Source organism: Misgurnus anguillicaudatus, chromosome 24 (assembly GCF_027580225.2).
Source record: "Misgurnus anguillicaudatus chromosome 24, ASM2758022v2, whole genome shotgun sequence".
Taxonomy (NCBI): Eukaryota; Metazoa; Chordata; class Actinopteri; order Cypriniformes; family Cobitidae; genus Misgurnus; species Misgurnus anguillicaudatus.
The window spans coordinates 19626410-19645056 of NC_073360.2; the positions used below are offsets into that span (position 1 = coordinate 19626410).

General features: G+C 36.0%; 1 protein-coding gene across 1 annotated transcript; it reads right to left on the bottom strand.

Moving 5' to 3' along the window:
* On the bottom strand, positions 1 to 17826 carry drd2a (dopamine receptor D2a). Its single transcript, XM_055196425.2, has 8 exons — positions 17467 to 17826; positions 14868 to 15178; positions 12935 to 13044; positions 9463 to 9599; positions 7425 to 7624; positions 2118 to 2201; positions 1489 to 1837; positions 1 to 1217 (listed from the first exon to the last, which is right to left on the bottom strand). The coding sequence occupies exons 2-8, from the start codon at positions 15144 to 15146 to the stop codon at positions 1030 to 1032; spliced, it is 1347 nt and encodes a 448-aa protein (XP_055052400.2). The 5' UTR covers positions 15147 to 15178; positions 17467 to 17826; the 3' UTR covers positions 1 to 1029.
* Positions 17827 to 18647: the final 821 nt, after the last annotated feature.

Sequence of the window (18647 nt, forward strand, 5' to 3'; positions counted from 1 at the left end):
AGCAACTGCCAGTGCACGATTACTTTATTCACAATAAGTCATTGTGCAACATATGAACATAACATGCATTACATTGCAGGCCCATCACATTCAATGTGTGCCATATAAAGCATGAAACGCAATTTAAACAGTAATAAAAGGAAGTTCAATTACACATTTTACTGTTTTGCTAACAATTTTTTTTTGCATCCAAATTTTATTTCGGATGACGTCTACACCAAAACTTCTCATGGACGTGAGCAGATTGTTCATATTCTTTCAGCGTCTCAAGTATTTTGTTTGCTTCGTCAAGGCCTAAACAGGGAATCAATATGCCGGATTTTTCCACTGGGAAGATTGACAAACAACAGTCGATGCTATTTTGTTTGCAGGTCTCGGCATCAGAAATTGTTTTTTCCTCTTCAAATGTTTTTATGCACCTTGTTGTAGAACAAATGCTTTTGTGTTATACAAAAATTACAGTCGATTGCTGCCGTTAGCTGGCATGTGAACATCTGATAAACATTATAAAATGAAACATAAAGTTGCAGACATTACTGACATAAAGTTTTTCAACAGAAAAAATACAACTCCCATGCAATGCATGGCCTATTAAATACTACAAGAAGCCACTCGTATCACAGTATGGGATTACCATGATTTAAAATGCTTATTTTTGTAATGCATGTTTGCATTAAAGTACAGTTAGGTTTTGGGCAAATAATGAAATTGAGAAACAAAAGCAATAATAATGGAAAGGCATGACTTCAAAGAAAGTCTGAGCAGTTGATGCTGCTTCGAGGTTTATTGTATTTCCCACTGTTTGCTTCGTTTATGCATTTTCTTTAGCGCATTTTCTTTAGTGCAATGATCTCACCACAAAATAAATTTTGTAATACAAACTATATACATTCTTTTAGCCACTGAAATGTAACCGACGTATCCACAAGACCATAATCCACCGTTTCATTTTGATCCGTTACATAAAGTGCATCCACTGTTTACGAGGTATCGTTTCCTTATCTTTTGTTCCTGTGAACGGAGTCCTGCTCAACAATGAAGAATCTTAATGAAAGCTTTACGAAACTCGATGTTGAACGTGGTGTATATGATTGGATTTACAGCACTGTTCACGTAGCCCAACCACGTAAAGGCAGTGTAGAGTTCAGGAGGGACCTGACAGTACGTTTTCACGATGTGTGTGATGAAGAAGGGCAGCCAGCAGATGATGAACACACCTGAAAGTAATGCAGACAGAAGTGAAGCGAAGTATACTCGGATTGCTAGTCAATACAAAATAGCAGTCTGAGGGGAAATTTCTAAATAAAATCATCCTACATAATGTAAAGAACATTCTGTGCCAAAAAAACTTGATATCTTAAATATTGACTGAGTATGGTCATATTAAAGACATGTGAAATCAAACTTTATTGCTCCTAATCTGAAATTCACAGACAGGGTAGCACCTATATAGGAATTGCTACTGTAAATCATCAGGTACATGCTTACCAAGGACAATAGCTAACATCTGAGTAGCTTTCTTCTCCTTTTGTTGGGAGATCTTGCGTTTGTTAAGAGACTTTACCGACGCCTGCGTTTTGCCGTTGGGCGAGACCTGGATCTCAAAGGCTTTGACCACTTTTGTAGCATTGCCGGTGTTTCCGTTTCTTTCGGATTTGACAGCAGCTTTAGGCGATGGGGGTGATATGTCAGTCTCTCTTAGATTAGTGTTAACCAGCCTGCTGTGTTCTTGACTTGTCCCAGACTGATCCTGCTTTCTCTGTCTCTGGGGGTTTAAGTCAGTGATTTCATCCATTTGGATGTCATCCGCATTGTTTACTACCTCCTTTATGAAAATCTGCCAACGGAAGAGTAAGCAGAATAGTAATTTAGGTTTATTGTCATTTTAAAGTGCACATTATCATGACATATGATAGCAATAAACGGCAAAGTAACTGTTAACATGACTCCTGTATGGTTTCAGTCAATAATAACTTAAAGGAATAATTAAAATCACATTTGCAATATTGTCACACTGTCATTTTTCATTTTTGTCATCCATAGCTACTGGTGGATGCGACGGACTGTTAGAGGTTAAAAACACATTCTTTTGAAAGCCAGAAGTAATTTGGTCATACCACATTTTTGTTGTTCACAGGAAAATTCCCACTGGACTTGACAATCACAGTGCACAGTTTCACATCATCAGGGTGGGTGCATTTCTGAAACACAAAGGAGATCAGAGTGATTTGGAGCAGACATGAATACATGTTGCATCCCTGGTTTGAAAAATACTAGAAGCAAAGGTTGCTAGTATTTTGCAACTTTGAGCTTTTAGGTAATGGTTATGGTTGCTATGCTAAAAAGACAGTAAAATACCCTAAGTACAGTAAATTACTGTACTTACATAAAGACAGACACACACAAAAACTATTTGAAATAATATTTATTTTTAATGTCCTTTCTAATGTTTATATAAACATAAAATGTTTCACTAAAGTATTGATGTTGAGCAGTTGGCCACATACAGTAAAATGAATGCGTCTCTATGGGCATCTGCTGGTCGAAGTGATTTATTTCCTAAACTGTAATTCATTTATGTTTTTCCTAAACACCAAATGGCCGAATTCAACATCTAGATCAATATCTAAAAACAATTTAAATCAAATTTAGATCAAAATTTCTGTGAATTTTTCATAAAAATTTTATATTTTACAGGTAAGCTAATGGTGTAGTTGAGGAAAGTGGTAAACAGTTACAAAAATACTTCATATCTCCCAAAACACAGCATTAATGTACAGATGGGAAGTAAACAGAAAAAAGATATATTATTTGTATCATTAAAAATTTATATTTTTTGTAATCACTCTTTTAATTTCTGGGGTCATTTTTACCCCTAAGGAACTCTAACGTATACAGGAAAATAGGGGCTTATGAGGGTTAAAGAAAACGACTTTTAAAGAGAACTAACGGTTTTAATACAAAAAATAACAATTTCAATACAAATAAAAACAAAGTTCGTAATTTCCTTTAAAATATATTCTTTTATATATAAAAGCGCTTAAAGAAGCACGGAACTGTTTCTGAAACTGACATTCCTTCCTAAACTGAAATTGTTTTTTATGTCTGTGTCATGTTGTTTGCACATGCAATATCAGAAAGCAAGGTAATGTGCACGTCCATCAATATTACAGACGTCCTGTGGTAAAATTACATTACGCCATCTACCCCGTAAAACTAATCCTGTCCGAATAGGGCTTTAGACTATGTGCTAGGGGCACAAACCATTTTTCCCATCGTTAAATTAGCAAAAGTGGATTCAGACACACCCTTTTAGACTGTGCGCCTTGCACTTTAGGGCATGCACTTAGATTGTTAAAATAGGGCCCATTTTGTGTTATTTTAACACATTATGTGTCATTTCGTGTTAATTTTGGGACAACACAAGATTTGTTAAAACAACACAAAGTGTGCTGTTCCAATAATAACACAGAGATGTGTCCAGTTATGGGCAACACATTAGATGTTTGTTTTAAGACGTTCGTCCTAAGAGTCAGAATATTGTACGTAAAAATAAAAATATTAAAATGAATACATTAAAAAAAATTATTAGTGGAACATTTTATCCCGCAGCCTTCTTATAAACTGGACCTTTTGATACTCTTTCACTGTTTTTCTTAATCCATGGTTTGGTAAAAGATGGAGAAATCCAACTGTTGGTTTAAATTAACTTGATATGATATGATATTTGACCCAACCATATGTTGAACACTCTTAAAATGGTTGAAAAACATTTGGCTCTGTGGTTCCTTAAAGACCCTTTAACATCTAAAAAACCAACAAGGTTTCACAAAAGATTCTTGGTGAAAAATATTTTATAAGAAAAGAAATGGTTCTTCTTAGAACCGTTCACTAAATTGTTCCTGGGGGAACCAAAATGGTTCTTCTACAACTCTAAACAATGCTGGGTTGTTTCAACCCATGGTTGGGTAAAATATGGACAAACCCAACTGTTGCTTTTTAATAACCATAGAAAATGTCCTTATTTCTCTCAATCATGGTTTGAAACAACCCAGCATAGATTAATTTGAAACGAAAAATTAGTCGTTGTCTATAATTTACCCAACCATTGGTAAAACTGGTAACTGGTAACAGAAACGGCCACTTATTTCACAACCACAGGTTGAAACAACCCAGCATATTTTTAGAGTGCAGTTAAAAGCACACATTTATGAAAATCAGTTCATATCTAAATCACAAGTTTAGGGTTTCCAATGTGTACATTTGCAAGATAAACAGAATGAAAAGATAAGAACGTTTTGTACTTTAAAATGAAAGCTCTCTTAAATTAAATCTAACGTTCATCTAAAGCTTCTTTCTGCATCAGAATGCTATGGAGGGAAGAGCGCTGGCAGCAATCGCTGATAGGAGATTTGGTATTTACTTCTACTGTCAGAGTATCAGAGCTTCCTAACCACAAATGGCTCTCTATAATGCACTGATGCCCTTGCAGAGGCTCGGGTGGCTAGATAAGCTATCAGTTTCTTTGAATAATGGTATATTGAATTTATCCTGGACCAGAATATGCTCCACGGTGAAGCCTGCATGTGTCTGCTCTGTTTAAAAAATGTGCAGACCAACAATGCATTATAATAACAATAGATATGAAGCAGCGGCCATTTCCTGCACGTCGCTCATTGATTTGCTGTATGACCGGGAAATCAATACAGGAATAAATGGTCATTTTAAAAACACTAAGATCACAGATGCAGGGCAGCTTGTAGGTGGCTTCCATTCTAGGAAAATGGTGAGAAATGATGAGTATAAGGCAAGGAAATCCCCAAACACAGATAGGGTAGATCAGAGATGCTTATTTAATAAATGTAACAATGGTAATAACTTAATGGACAATGCACTCACAACTGCCATAGCAGGCATGAATATTTTTGGGCTCATATGTATTTGTCATATCAACTTGTTTGTTTTGCTAGCTCTGTTTAATGTATTCTGATATCAACATGAAACGTGCCCTTTATGGTATTCATACTCATATAGGCCATTACACAGGCTGATTGGAATTACATACCACTGCCTTAACTTCTTCATGACCTGAAATACATTTCTCCTGGTACATATCGCTGCATCTTTCGATCAGAGTGCCCACTGGAGGCACCATTTTGATTTGATTGAGTTCATTCAAGGTTACAAAGCAGGTAATACTGAACATTATTGGCGTATATCCTTCACTTCACGTTTGTGTGACTGGCGTCTGATGTCATTACTATTAGAATTGATTGCGTTCGGCCAAGGTATGTCAAGAACTTGTTGTTTACAAGAACATAGTGACGACTTACAAAAGAGACAGTAATGACTGATCATCTGTCAGATTTAGTCTAGCTGTGTTTTTTTATAAAAGGACACCACACGGTTAGAAAAATGGTAAAAAAACAGCCTGATAGTCACTGAGTTTTTTGCTCATTTTTCCGTAGCATTCTCACGGATCTCCGCATTTTTCCGTGGCCCTGCTACGGACTGTCTTTTTCCATGGCATTCTCACGGATTGGTTACTCAACTGTTTTGTCCTATTTTTATACCATTGTCGCTTCGGTTTAGGGTTAGATTTACATGAAATGACATCCTTACCCAAACCCAACTCTAACCGCAACGCCAGGCGACAATTGTTTAAAGTTTAGGAAATATAAAAGAATAAATCAGAAAAAATAGTATAAACCAATACTTAAAGTGACATACTAACGCAAACACCAAATTTAACCCTAAACTGAAGCGAAAATGGTCTGAAAATAGGAAAAAGCAGTTGAGTAACCAATCTGTGAGAAAAAGACAGTCCGTAGCACGGCCACGGAAAAATGCGGAGATCCGTGAGAATGCCACGGAAAAATGAGGAAAAAATTCTCTGACTATCCCAAGGAACTTTGTGAGATCACGTTGAAAAAAACTTATTTTCTGTCGCTGGGTGGTACCCTTAAAGGTTCATTTTTGTACTTTTATGGGTATACAACACAAGAGAAATTATATACCTCTTGGGGTACAATATTATGCCCTAAGGAGCTATGTACCATAAGCAACAATTTTGTACCAGTTCAATTTTAGGCGTACAAAACAGTTAACTGTACAAACGGCACAAATCTACATGACAAAGACAAGCAGGTTTTGTACTGCTTCGTAACTTTTAAAAATCCTGTGTCAAAACAGAGGGGCAACTTTCCAATATCTCTGATGAAACTATTACGAAAGTGATTTAAACTGCAATTCATCGACTGGCCACTAGAAGCTGGCTCCAAAATTGAGTCAATTCCCATAGACCTCCATGTTAAAATGGCCAACTTTACAGTAGAAAATAAAATGTTTACAGCCTGGTACAAAATTTTTTTTTTGGTCTATATAGCTAATTTTGCCCTTCATGACAACTGTGAGGGGGTGAATTATTTTGTAAATCATCCGTTTAAATGAAATTAAGCCTTAAACTTCTGCATAATTAAGGGCGTGGTCACTTGAGTGACGGTTGAACTGCCACTGCTGTCACTGGAGTCGAGCTAGGCGGGCGTGGTTTCGGCAACCAATCACCTCAGCTTCACCGATGTCCCGCCTCTTTACCCATGTTCGGTTATCCGCGGGTGATTTGCGGTGACAAGATGGCCACGGCAGGCACCCACTACTTTAAGCTTCAAAAACGATCTTTAGAAACCTATGGGTGACGTCACGGACACTATACGTCCATCTTTTTTTACAGTCTATGGTCAAAACGGACAGAAACCACGTATTTTAGGTTATGCAGAAATGTAGGCAGAGTTACGTATGGCAACCAAATGAGCATGATGACTAATATTAGTACTGTGTGTAAACATAAAATAAATTCACATTATATGTTAATCATTTAAGAGGACTTTTATCTTACACAACAGGAACAATTACACATTACATAATGTCTGTCTTTATGTGATACACTCTTAGAAATAAAGATGCTATAAGGATTCATCACATGTCAGAGAAGAACCATTTTTGTTTCCCAAAATGACTTTTTATCAAATGTACTTAAAAGAGCCATTCCTTTAATAGCATGTTAGCTAATGCATTTACTTCACCCTTTTTGTAAACTGTTACCAATTAATTGAGTTATACATTCAAATACACAAGTACCGACATGTAATGTTTCAAAGATTTACGGTAATAATTTGCAGAATACATTAAATATCTCCGCTACAGTATGTTTTATGAGTTTGTTCGCAACTATCCAAGTGTTCATTACTGTTATTCTGCAGATGGAAATGAGTTTGCATTGGGACTGACAGTGCTCATGAATTACAATAGAATTTATCAGCACTGCAGTTTTTTTAACAATCCCAATTTATTAAACTGAACTGTTGAGACAAGCAAATAGTATAAAAGCAGAAATTATCTGTTCACTTCATAATCCTATAAATTACCTTTATAGTGGAGTTCACATCCATGTCTGAAACAGGGCATGTGTGCTTGGTGTTCACACGTTTCCGTCGCTTACGGAGTACAACGTAGATCTGTACGTATACTAGTAGGGTAATGATGAAGGGTACATAGAAGGAAACAATGGAGGAGTACACTACAAAGGCAGGGTTGGCAATCACACACAGGGCATCGTCATGGGTTACTGCAATATAAAACAGAGTAAAAATAAACCAGTGATGAAGGTTGATGACATGGGCACAGTCGGTTTATCCATCATAAGCTCTCAAATGGACAAAAAGGACCAAAAGCAAACTTCTTATAAAAAATAATTCTTTTGATGTTCTTAAATCTTTTCCCGCCATTGACGAGTTAACTTGTCAATTCGAGTTAATTTGTCAATTCAGAAAAAACGCTTAATTTTTCTGGCAGTCCGTATTCTATCAGGGCAAACTATTTAAACTCCATGTATGTTTTGATGATCATTCTGAATCTGATCTGTATCAAAAGTCCTTTACAAAAATGAATTTGAAACCTACCCATATTTATGAGATAATTAAAAGAGAACAAATGAAGGTAGGATGTTTTTTTTTGTTTTTGTTTTTTTTAAGGCAGAGAGTCTGTTCTTTCATTTGATATATTGTATGTATGTATATTTAAAGAAGAAAATTTTCTGGAAGGCATTAAACTTTTGTGAAAATCATAAAAAAATGCTAGCGCTGGCTGGTACCTTATTTTTAAATGCTGGCAGGGAAAGAGAAGTTAAATGTACACTGGCAGAAAAATGGTCAATAATGGTCCCTAGCTATCACTGGGGTGGTTCCCTTTCAAAACGTACACATTTGTACCTAAAGAGTAAATATTAGTCCCTCAAAGGTACATATTGGTATTAAATGTATACATATCTATACAAAAATAGGGCATATTTGGACCTCTTTAAATTGTACTGCCCCAGTGATGCTTGGGACGATTTTTGACTATTCTTTCTTACAGTATATTAACCAGCAATCAATAACTTTTTATGGTTAAAAATCTGTTGAGAAAATCTGTTAAAATCAGTGATAATAACAGTATCTCTACCTTACTCCAATTTGCAATGCTAAGTGCATATTATAATGATTTATAATTTAAGATGTCAGGTCTTATTTTGTGGGCAATGTCAGTTGGACATCATTTAATTATAACACTTAACATAAATAACCTGCAATTTAATGTTTTTTTTTTTTTTGCAAAAATTTATAAAAATGAATGCAAACATTTAATATTGTGCAAATAACACAAATAACAATGGTTAAAATGCTAGAAATACTTAAAATGTCTAGAGATACGTCAATGATATATTTTAGGACATACTGTTGAGATTTAGTTGAGAAACACTGATGTTGGGCTATATAAAATAGTTTATTGAACACCAGGTGATCGTACTTAAACACCTGGTTTCACAGACAAGGCATAAGGGTAGACTAAAACACATGTTTAAGCTGTCTCAACTGATATTAACTTGCACGTATAGATCTTAAAATATGACAGTGCCGTTAATTTGTCTCAATACATACAATGAATGTCTTTTTCTAAGGCATGTTTATAAAAGATGCTTAATCATCCTTAATTTAACTAAGGCCTAGTCTTGGTAGTCTTGTCTGTGAAACCAAGCCATAGAGTCTAGTAAGCTCAAAGGTTAGCATGTCACAAGACTGTATCCTAACACTGCAGATGCCCTGTGGAGTGCAATACTCAGCAGTTACATGTCATCCTGTAAAATCTGTCCACATTGTCCCTGACCGTCTCCTCCCACCATAAGCACACAGACAGATTATGCTAATGAAATTACTTCTAATTTAACTTTCAAATGAATTGGTGAACTTAATTTTTATGCAACACTTACACTATACTGTAAATCCAGCTTTTATATGAAAATTAAGTGCAACTTTATCTAGTATTTACCTTGTGGTTATTTTTCACATAATATTTCCTATAAAATTGCTTTTGTACTTTAAATTGGTTTGGTATGATGTTTAAAATGCAGTAAAATTGAATATTTACCAGTATTGTTAAGTCCAAAGAGCAGTGGACACGATATAGCAAAAGACAAAATCCACACTACAGAGATCATAACTGTGACCCTCCTTTTGGAGCTGTAGCGTGTGTTGTATAACATCGGCATGGCCACAGCTGTATACCTGTGGAAGATAACAGACAGATTGGGTTTATGGGTTAATCTCTTGTCACCTTATCACCTATTTTATACTGCATGTGACTGTGACCTGTGATGTATTGCACTGCATGGTGCATCATATGAAAGTTTTCTATTCACTCTATTTAGTATTATGTAGTAGAATAGTGTTGTGAGATTTATTGTTCACTCTAAATTTTGAACCAGGGCTGAAGGTTTGACTGCATGTTTAGCACGATCTAGTTAGCCTTTGCTGTTATCACTAAACATCTGCACATATCATCCTACTGTAAATTGCCATTCAGAAGTGCCAGGAACTCTATATCACATAAAGCATATTTAGCCTTTTGACAATATTAGTATATGAAGAGTTTAGTTGCAAAACGAGATAACCACAGTTCTTTTAATTGTTCAGAAATCTCGTTTTTTGGTTGTGCATTCCAATTGATTTCAATGCAACTGCAGTTCTTTTGTTTTGATTTAAACCTTCATAACTTACAAAATACAGCTAAGTAGCACCATCAAACAAAATAATAACATGATAACATAATAATAAACATGTTTTGACAAAAATGTAAAAAAATGGATTTATCTCGTTTTGCAACGAAACTCGTCATATTCAAAAGTTGGAAAGGCATGTAGATTAAAATGATGCCTGTTATTTTGCATATTAATTGACTAAATGTCTGATAGTCAAAGAAAATGTTTTTAGACGGTTTCAGCAGTAACAACATAAACAAGCGGCTGTCGTGTTGTTATTTTCGACGAGGCATTTCTTCAAGGGATCAGTTTAACAACTAGTCAGACCATTAAAAAAAAACGAAACCGGAAGTAAAGTTCGGATCCAGACGTGTATCACCTGTGTCCGATGAAACCGTCTATACCATTTAATATACCATATATTTATGATGACTATAAAATGTGCAATATTGCCATATATTATATTCTATATACAATATAAAATCATTTTCATGTATACTGTTGTTTCTTGTCTTCGACTTTCATGTAAAGCAACATTGTAAAAAGTGCTAAAAATAAATCTGACTTGACACATCAACAACACTATATAACTTAACACAAACATAACACTGTAAACTATGTTGTTATTTTAGCATGTTCATAGCAGTCACCGTTTAACTAGAATTTGTTAAACTGTACTTATTTTATCAAGTATTTTGTTGAGGTATCATCCTAAAATGCTTGCAGCATCGAAAGGTGATCCTATCTTTTTTGGGCTCTTAAAGGGATAGTTCACCCAAAAATAAAAAATTCTGTTATCGTTTACTCACCCTCGTGTTTTAATTTCTTTGTTCTGCTGGAAGCTTTACAAATATGAAAGATATTTTTAATGAAGCAGAAAACAAAAGCACCACTGACTTCCAGTAGTATTTATCCTAATATGGAAGTCAATGGTGCTCAAAAATGGTTTGGTTACAAACATTGCTCAAAATATCTTCCTTTGTCTTAAGCTGAACAAAGAAATTTATACAGATTTGTAACAACACGAGGAAGAGTAAATATTGGCAGACTTTTAGATTTTGTGTGAAATTATGGCACAGTTATATTTTTTATAAAACGGCTCGTTCTGGTTCTTCATTCTGATTGGTTGAAACACGTTCTAAGCCGTAAACCCACGGTTCAGACCGCATCACAAGTATCACTGCGCCACTGTTGCTGCGTACTGATTTATGAAAATAAACACCACAGTCTTTAATCATTTTTAAATTTTTCTACATTTGCACAATTATGGCGATATCCAAATACATGTCAATAAATATTGTTGAGTCATCTCGTCAATAAAGAGAAAACTTTCTCTGGGTTGTTTTTGTCTTAAATTGATGTTTCCGCTATTATCCACTAGATGGCAATCTTATCCAACTTAAACACTGACGCATTCACTCGACACAACATCGTTGTGGTGGATTTAGCGTGACGTGTAAGTTTTGATGGCTCTGAATCTGATCTCTTACAAAAGTTCTTCACAAAAATGGAATTATCTTTTAGCTGAAAATTTGAAAGGTGATAACTGATAAGAGAACAAATTAAGGTAGGATGAAACGTTTTTTTTTTTTTGTTGGAGGAAAGCGGATGGTCTGTTCTTTCATTTGATATTTTATGTTTATTTAAAGAAGATGATTTTTCTGTAAGGCATTAAACTAAAACTGGGTGGCAACTTAAAAAAAACGCTGACGGGGAAAGAGTTAAGCATGCTTCCAAGCATATTTGATCATCACTTCAACATTTGCACGATATAAATGTTAATGTATATTTTAGATGAATGTTGATTTATAAAAATAAACACCACAGTCTTTAATCATATTTTCATTGTGCCTTTGCTGCGTCTGTGTTGCTTGAGAATGGCGCTCTGTTTCAGCCACACTTGATTCTGAGGAACTACTTTGTTTGGCGGAAGAGTAATATTTGTACTAATATAATTACAACTTATTTGTGTTTCATTTTGTGAAACCCTGCTATGCATATGAAGTAACCGTTTTATAAATGCAATAAACCCCGCAAAGCAGTGGGGTTACAGTGCATTTTTTAACAGCTAAGGGGCGTTGTTAGGCACGACGCGAAGCGGAGTAACCCACTGCTTCTTGGGGCTTATTGCTTTAGTATACACACATAATTTCAAACATTTAAGCGTACTTTAAAGATAATGAGAAACATTTCAGTCAAGTGACCCTAAACTTCTGAACGGTAGCATATTTTGATACTTTTATACTGACTCTGAACCTACACATATTACATATAACTTTAAATATATAAAACTGTGAATCCAAATTTCAAGAAAGAGACATTAAAGAACTACCAAAAACATGAGAATTTATGCATCAGATGATGGCTTAAAAACCTTTCTGCACAACTGACATGTCAGTATGTAGGGAAAAATATATAATTTGAATTAAACAAAACATATTAAACTATACAATGTAATACTGTTGGTTGGTATAGTATATTATATTATATTTGATTACACAGAATTTATGACGAAGTCGTGTATTTTATAAAATAGGGCCCCCCTGGCACCATCTCACGCCTCCCAAGGGGGACCCAGCCCCCAGTTTGGGAACCACTGTTATAGGGGAGCCTTCATCAGCCAATCAACAGCCAATAAGATCAAATCTCCACACATACACTGTACATCAACAATCTATATACAGTATAGTTAGTATTTATAAGCATCAACTCACATGCCATTTCAAAGTTTACAGTCTACACAACAACCCCTCCACCAAAATTATGTTGTGCAGAAGTCATTCCCTCTTTCCAGCCTCACAACTAAATAACATCTTGGTCAGCATTACACTGCTGTAGTAATTGCAGTGCAGTAGCACCTACCTGTCAATACTGATGGCACACAGATTGAGTATGCTCGCTGTACACATCATCACGTCCAGGGTGACAAAGATGTCACAATGGATTGTGCTGAACCGCCACTCTCCCACCACCTGGGAGTACAGACACAGATAACTAAAAGCTCTTCTGATTAGAAAACAATGCATCTGAATGCCAAATCTACACCGCAAACCAGAATTCATTTTTAGATGCTGAAAGCAATCCATAATCGCCATATATTTATATAGATCCATGATTACATCCTCCTGCTTTTCTCGCTTACAAAGTTCAAGACTCGGTTTGTGCCAGGTTCAGTAATGTTTTAACCAATAAGCTATCGGCATTCTATCTGGATTAGGCGGTAAAACTGGTTTAGACGAAGCAATATAGCGTGGGTCAGCTGCATACAGTTTGCAGTTTCAGAGTTGGCTGGCAGTACTATGAGGTATCTCTGATTAATGTATGTCCTCAGGCAAGCCGAAAGCCTTAGATACCTCTTGATGGGCTTCAGTCCCTGCCTCTGGAGTTTACTTCACTGTCATTGATTAAAGAATTATTTGACACCTCTAATGAAAGTGGCTGGGACTCGGTTCATCACCATATCCCCTAACTCAGATGAGATGAGTCTTTCTACCAGCTCAGACATAGTTGATGATAAAAACAGAGAGAGAGAGAGAGAAAGAGAGAGAGAGAGAGAGAGAGAGAGAGACATTCAGACTAGCATGTATAGCAACCTTTGTAAATTGCTCTGCATAATAAGCTGTTAATCTAAAAGCACTTGATTTGATTGACTATGACTTCTTGCTAGCACAATTAGGTTGAATTTGTGTCTCGTGTTCACCGCATTCTCAAGACTTTTTAAAGTTGTTTACGAAAAGCTGACGTCTTCTTGACAGTTAATATATTCTCATCATTCCTAATAATTATATTGAGGACTTTCACGTTGCAATGCGCTAGCGGCAATATTTTCTGATTTAGCTAATAAACAGACTCCTTCTCTGTGCAATAAAATGACAACTTTTCGATTGAACTCGGAGCAGTTCTCCTTATTGCCTCAGCATATCTGGTCAAGTGTAAAAAGTAATTTAATCTCAATAAATTAGGACTTAAACTATTGACTTGGAGAAAAACAACATAGGAGAAAAACAACACAGAGATTGCAAACCTAATTTAACACATAATAGAAAATAGCGAGAACATTGAGTTTACATTTTGGTTTAAATGATATTATTAACCTGCTTGCATTAGTGTCAGTAAAACCGGAGTCTGAGATCTGAAGGTACACTTCAGCATATGGATTTTGCATGCAATTTGATAGCTTTGGAAATACATATGGATCAATTACATACACAAGCGCGGCTTCTGTTATACACATCATGGTTCAAAATAGCAAAATCTGTAGCTAGGATCAGATATAGCTAGATTTAGACGTATGCAAGCGGCTACTGTAAATTGATTGGCTACAGTGGAAAGAGGTATAAGACAATGTGCCTGAAGACATTCATTGTTAATTTGTGAACATATGGACTCTTAAGGGTTACCAAACAGATGGCAAAGAAACTACAGTCTAATAATCTAAAAATCGGTCCTTGCTTTATTACAAATCATTGCATTGCATTGTGCAAAGGTTTCGAGTTTGATTCCCAAAATATATTGAATGCACTGCAAGCCGCTTTGCATAAAAATGTCTGTTAACTGTAAAATGTAGTCTAAATAGAGGTTATAAAACTTTGGAACAGCCATCTTGGCCAGGACTCCCTGGAAGAAGAGATTTCTTTAATCTCAATGGGACCTTCCTGGAAAAATAAAGGTTAAATAAGGAAAAATAAAAATATACTGACATGACCATCAGGCATAATTACAAACATTGGACAAGCTTTCTCAAAGTAAAGCCATTTCTGCAATGCCAATACCAAAGGACCAGAGCCAAACCCACCTCGAGGTAAACCACCCATGGCATCACAAGTGTCGCCACTAGCAGGTCAGCCACGGCCAGGCTTACGATCAGGTAGTTGGTGGTTGTCTGCAGGGCTTTCTCCCTGGAGACTGCCATACACACCAGCACGTTGCCAAAGACGATGACGAAAATGAGGAGCGTGAGAAGCATGGCGTAATAATTATACTGGTGCCTCCCCCCTTGTCCCGTGGCATTAAAGTCCTTGGATACATTTTCAAAGAAGCTCTCATTGTAGGCATACTGCGTGAAGACGTCCATCAGATGGAGATGCCCGAAGCCAAGCAGAGGACCTAGAACCACAAACAAATATATTTTCATTTTCTTTATTTACATTTGCATCTCATCATGTAGACCATATTGCACAACCATGCTGTCCCACCCTTAAAATTCGTTTTTTCATTGGAACACCTGAATACAAGCTTTCACTGGGAAGCACAGGGACACGCTAAAGCTATTTGTTATTTATGGAGGATGGTTCACACAGCTGTCCCGAAGAGCCCGTGGTTGAACTCTGGATGTGACTTGACTAACTAGGACGAAAGTCTCCTCCCTCCCTATTGTTCTGTCTTGTACAACGTCCAGGAAAACAGACAGAAACATAAGCAGCATCAGCTAAATAACAAGTGGATGCTGCGGGGCAACAGCGTTTTACAAACTATCCCGACAAGAGAGCTTGTAGGTCATACTGTCTCTGCAAATTGGAAAATAAAAGAAACTACTCGGTGAGCAGTTGTTATTCATTACAGATTAATGTGTGAGCTTGAGCGATTTGGCTAAATTCGAGGGAGCTCATGCACAAGCCTTATTATAGACAATGTGGAAATGGATGGGGTAAATTTGCAGTGGATGACAAATGGACCCATTCTGGAGGTCTAAATGATATCAGAAACAGGACAGAAGTCCATTATTCATTTTACTGCATTTGTCAGGAGAATTTGTATTTTTCCTTTTGGCTTTGAGATGGAAGATGCATATCAAACTTTTGTACAGTAAATGCCTGACTATATATTATATCAAGTCAAACTTGGGATAAAAAAGCAGTTTAAGTTTAATCCAGGTTAAAGCATAATAGTCTCAATTATGAGATTAAACGCATTTGATTTCACTCATTGATTTCACTATAATTTTAATATTTGACATGACCTAACTCAGTCAAAATTAAAGATATCAAGGTCATACTTTCACAAGAATGTTCTTTATATTATTTAGGATGATTAAATAAAACAACAAATCACTAAAATGTTTTACAAATGCTTGATTGCAACAGTGCTGGATTTATTAAGACTGATCACATTTTTTAAATATTTGTATTTTCTTATTTAATGTTTAAATGGAACATGTATTACTGTACTACACTGACGACTAAACTTTCTTGACTGGATTTATATAAATGATAAGAATACAAGGGGCATAAGAACCTAAATATAAGTGTAACATCATCACTCTGTTCTCAGCAGTGTCTCAGTCGACAGCAGTGCCGTGTAGATAAAAACATGTCACAAAGCAAAACTGCAATAGCAGTAAGCACCACTTAAAACATTTAATATACCGTAACTGTAAAGATGCAATCTGATGAAAACAACACCAACTATCATGAATGTTATTCCCTCTTTTGTCTTAATGGACCACCACTGAATCTTTATTGGTTTTTCCACATAATTGCCTCTTTAGAGACTCAGCTTGTCGGTTTTGATCATAAAAGCCGTTTTAAGAGTTGAAACAGCTTGCACAGGATGAAAATGTTCCACAGACTACAGTACACATTGGCTTTTCAATCAGGCAGGCTTATAAAATATTCATTTCACTTGTGTTTGTTGGGCTATAATTGGATTTTGAAGGGCCATTTAGGATGTGCATTTATCTTTAAGAGTAAAATCACAAAAGAATCAATGAAGGTTTTACACCCAACCAGTGCAGTTTTTGTGTGCAAATATTTTTAATGAAATATTAATGATAGTTATTTTTTAAAACTCAAAAAAAAAAAGAAAACTAAAGGAAAAATCAGAAAGATAAGTCAGTTCATTAATGGTTTGCAACTGTTGGTTTAAAGTTCACGTGAAAGGTTCGTCTCTCTCTTTCTGTGTCTCTCTCTCTCTCTCTCTCTCTCTCTCACACACACACACACACACACACACACACACACACACACACACACAGCGCGCAAACACACACAAGCATCGTGGGATGTTTAGCATAACACTTTGGAAGGCGTATAAATTATTTGATTTGTATCCTATTATTTTTATAAAGGGTTCTTTGCTGCAATACAATTAAAAAACATATTTAAGTCCCCAAATTTCAGTCAAATGTTCTTAAAACAATAATATATTTCTTACCTTTTTAAAGTTTTTTAATTGAACTAAACAACCTGACAGAGAACATTTTAGGAAGCTTTATCTTCAAGAATGTGACACTAACACGCTCGTGCTACCATTGCGTTTTCTTAATCTGACGGTGACGTAAAGTTTAAAAGTATTTATACTGTACTTTAACTGTTATGACCAAACTAAATATTGTGCTTTTCTCAGTGACTAATAAGCAGAATAACTGCAGTTCACAAAAAAGTTAAACTGCTTACCTTTAAACCGCAACTTTCATTCAAAGAGCGGCAGTGTCCAATATGTTATATTTTAAATCCACACTGGTCCATCCACACGTGTCCATCCAAATAAATGTAACAGTATTCCTCCTCTCTCTGACTGAGGTCAGATGTAAACCGGCAGGTACTTCCACGAAGACATCTCATGTTTCTGGTTAACCAAAAGGTGAAAATATGTTTTCCCGGTTTTGTGTATTGTGTTTTGTTGAACTACAGTTTGCGGGAGCACGCGTATCCAGTTCGCTCCAAAGCGGAGTGCGCGAGACGCGCGTGTGAGCGCAGCATCCGAGCGCGCGCTTTACGCACACGATAACCTTCAGCATCCACTGAGGCTCAGTCTCCAACAGAGATGGAGAAGCCGGAAAAAAAACGAGGCGGGGCTGTTACATAAACAGTGAGAATAAAATGCAAAAGTGTTGCATTTTCAACACAAACTCGATTTTGAAACCCTGCATCGACCCTTTGTTGTTCCTCTCATTTGTAATAGGCCGGCCATGGCTATAGCTGTGACACTTTTTTATTTCAGTTTAAAAGCTGAGTTTATTTTGAAAGCCACAATTGTCAAACAGTTTTGGTGTTAAGTTGATTTTAAATGATGAACTGAAAATTCATCAAAGGAAACAAAATACAACTCACTGAACACAATTGACCTTTTAAAGGCAAGTCACAATTACATTTTCAGCAAAATGTAAACAATAAAGCAATTATGGACACAAATATATGTGCACAATATGTGTTTTGTATCCTATTATATGTATCCTGGACCTCAAATATATTATGTTTTATATAAATAATATCGTGTTATTTTCATCTCTTTAAATTGTGATTATCTATCATCCAGGACTCTATGAATAGGACACCAAGATCCCCAGAGTCTTACTCATAGCTGTTAGGTGACATCTTTTCCAAAACTAGATTACATGGTGTATTACAGCCAGATATGAGCAAACATTGCTGGTACCCACAGTAGATTTACGCTTTGTCTTGAAGGCAAGGATTGAATTAGATGCCCTCAAATGGTCTTCAAGACTCTGCGACACGAAAACACCGACATCCCCCAATCGCCTTCACATCTGTGAAGCAGAAAGCTGATGTGAGGCTTGAATCTGAATGCATAAGTCACATGGGTGTGAACTTCAAGGGATTAATGCATTTCTGCA